The sequence below is a fragment of the Marmota marmota genome, unplaced genomic scaffold (assembly GCF_001458135.2).
Source record: "Marmota marmota marmota unplaced genomic scaffold, marMar, whole genome shotgun sequence".
NCBI lineage: Eukaryota > Metazoa > Chordata > Mammalia > Rodentia > Sciuridae > Marmota > Marmota marmota.
Window position 1 is genome coordinate 42757289 of NW_026000082.1, and position 2451 is coordinate 42759739.

Consider the following 2451-nt stretch of genomic DNA (forward strand, 5'->3'; position numbering starts at 1 on the left):
AGTAGATCAAAATCTGAGGGCCTCCCCCACCGCCCTCCCAGCCCACCTCCCCTTGCCTGCCAGACAGGTCTCCCTGTCCCTCCACGACGGCCCGCAGGACATCACAGCCCCCCGCAGCCCCAGGCCCCAGGCGGGCTATCCCCTCCAACCAGGGCCCTCCCCTCTGCCCAGGCAGGCCAGGGACCTCCTTGGCCCACCCATGGACCCCAGATTCCAGATATGGTCTCCTTTACTTAATTCAGAATACAGGGGTTGGGAGGGGCAGGGAGGTCCCAAAGAACCTATTTTGGGAAAACAGGATGGGGACAGGCAGGGCTTCTGGGCGAATCATCTGCAGGATAGACAGGCAGACAAACCTTTGATCTGTGGAGTCTCTGCAAGGCAGGGGCAGGATCTAGGGATGGGCAGAACAGGGAAGGCCAGACAGAGGTGGTCACCTGGATGGAACTGCAGGAGGGCTCACGGAGGCCAGGAGTTGGCCATCCCAGAAACCTCCCTCTGCCGCCCTCCAAGCTCCAAACCAGATGGCAGGCTGCCCGCTGCCCTGTGCCCCAGCCAGCCAGCTGTGCCAGGGCTGGGCACTCTGTGTCTGTGCACAGATGGGTTTTTCCAATACAGCTGGTTGGTGGTAAACAGTGTGAAACTCCTGCTGCCCCTACCTGCTGCTGCCACCCCAGGGTGGGAGTGAGAGCGGGGATGGCGAGTCGGACCCAGCCTCTTGCAGCCCTCCCTCTCCTTAATCTAGGAATCCAGAGGTTGGTGTGTGTAGCGCACACATGCACACAGGCACACACGCACACGTCTCATCACTGTCCTTCAAATACTCGGCATTAACCTTGGTGGGGGCTGGATTCAGAGCGTATAAAATCAGCTCGAGCCTGGGAACTGCGGCAGAAACTGGTAATCCCAGCAACTCAGGAGGCTGAGGCCGAAAAATCGAAAGTTCGAGGCCAGCCTGGGCAATTTAGCAAGACTCTGTCTCAAAATGAAAATAAAAAGGGCCGGAATGTGGTTCAGTGGTGGAGCTCTCCTGGGGTCAATCCCCAGTACCAAAAAGAAAAAAAAAATCAGACTTAGTGTTAGTGTTTCCATTTTCGTCAATGGGAAAGCCGTGTCTCTGAACTGTTGGATGTCGGGCTTTGTCGCTGAAGGTTGGATCTGAACCCAGGACATCTCAGCTGCTGGCTGCCCCCACCACGGTCTCCTTCCATCCAGTTGGGGAAGGAATCACAGGAAGATCTTCGTTCCAGGTCCTTCCTGGTCCCTGAGCCAGGGTAGGGACCCCATCAACTTTGACCCTGGTGAACTTCAGCCACTCCCAAGACCCTGACTCAGTCTCCCACATACAGAAAGGTGAGGGGGGTGATGGCTCAGTCTTTGGGGGCCCCAGGACAGGTGGAGCCCCCCAGCCTCGGCCCTCACGCTGTAGAGAGCCATTCTGGGATCCTGGGGGGAATGGGGGTGGGGGCCATGGGAGGGTCCGGGCTCTGTAATCTGCACACACAATAAACACAGTGTCGCAGTCTGCTGCAGGGCCACAGCCTGAGATTCTCAAACCTGGGGTTGGGCAGGAAGCAGCCAGGCAAGGGAGCCCAGGATAAGCAGACAATTTAAAGTTTAAGCTCTCAGGGAAATGTGGGTGCCCCCAGCCTCCCTTGGCTCCCCAAACCTACCTGCAGAAACCCCAGGATTATTTCAATGAAAGTCCTGTATTCCCTGTCCCCCAGCTGCCTACGGCCCCCCCTTTAGATTCATTCATTATTGCAAGAGACATTTATTGTTTGTGACTATGTACCAAGAACTATGCCCCAAACTGTCACAGGTGCAAGGGACACAAGACTGGGCAGGCTGCACAAGGTCCCCTGACTTTTGAAGCCCTTCTACCAGATGGAAGCTCTGAGGTCCAGAGTGACTGAGTGACTAGCCCAAGGTCACACAGCTCCAGAGCTCAGCCGGCTGGAACCTGGGGACAGGGTGGGGTGCTGACTAGTTCAGGAAGCCTGGGAGGGGGGGGCTCTCTGGAGGAACCCCCACCCTGCACACCCCCAGGCACTACTGAAATCGGAGTACCAGGCTGCGGTCAGAGGACTGGAGGGGAGAAGGGGTGCGGTATTTCCAGCCTCCGTGACTCACTGATTCCACTGGGCTATTTGCAGACCCAACATTCGTCCGCGCGGGGCTGGGGGATGGGGACAGACCCAACTGGCTTTGCGTCTTCGCCCCCCCACCCAAGGTCAAGTTCGCCTGGGCGCCGCGACACCAGCCTAGCGGCTCTCTCTCGGGCTGGAAAAGAGGGCGACTTCCCGGTGGGATCACAGTCTGGGGACACGAGGGCGATCGGCCGCTTCCGACAGGGCTGGTCCGGTCTCAGGGAGCTCTTGGCCCGCGCTCCAGCCAAGGTGACCCTGCGGCAGGCTAGGGCGGGGACGTGGGGGCGCCGCCCATCTTTCG

General features: G+C 58.7%; 1 protein-coding gene across 1 annotated transcript in view; it reads left to right on the top strand.

Annotated features, from left to right (window-relative positions):
- Hspb7 (heat shock protein family B (small) member 7) overlaps window positions 1–1528 on the top strand; it is a 3784-nt gene extending 2256 nt beyond the window's left edge. Inside the window, exon 4 of the mRNA XM_048816269.1 lies at window positions 6–1528. Within this exon, the coding sequence (XP_048672226.1) occupies window positions 6–17 (12 nt within the window). The 3' untranslated portion in view covers window positions 18–1528. The remainder of the gene's footprint in view (window positions 1–5) is intronic.
- Window positions 1529–2451: the final 923 nt, after the last annotated feature.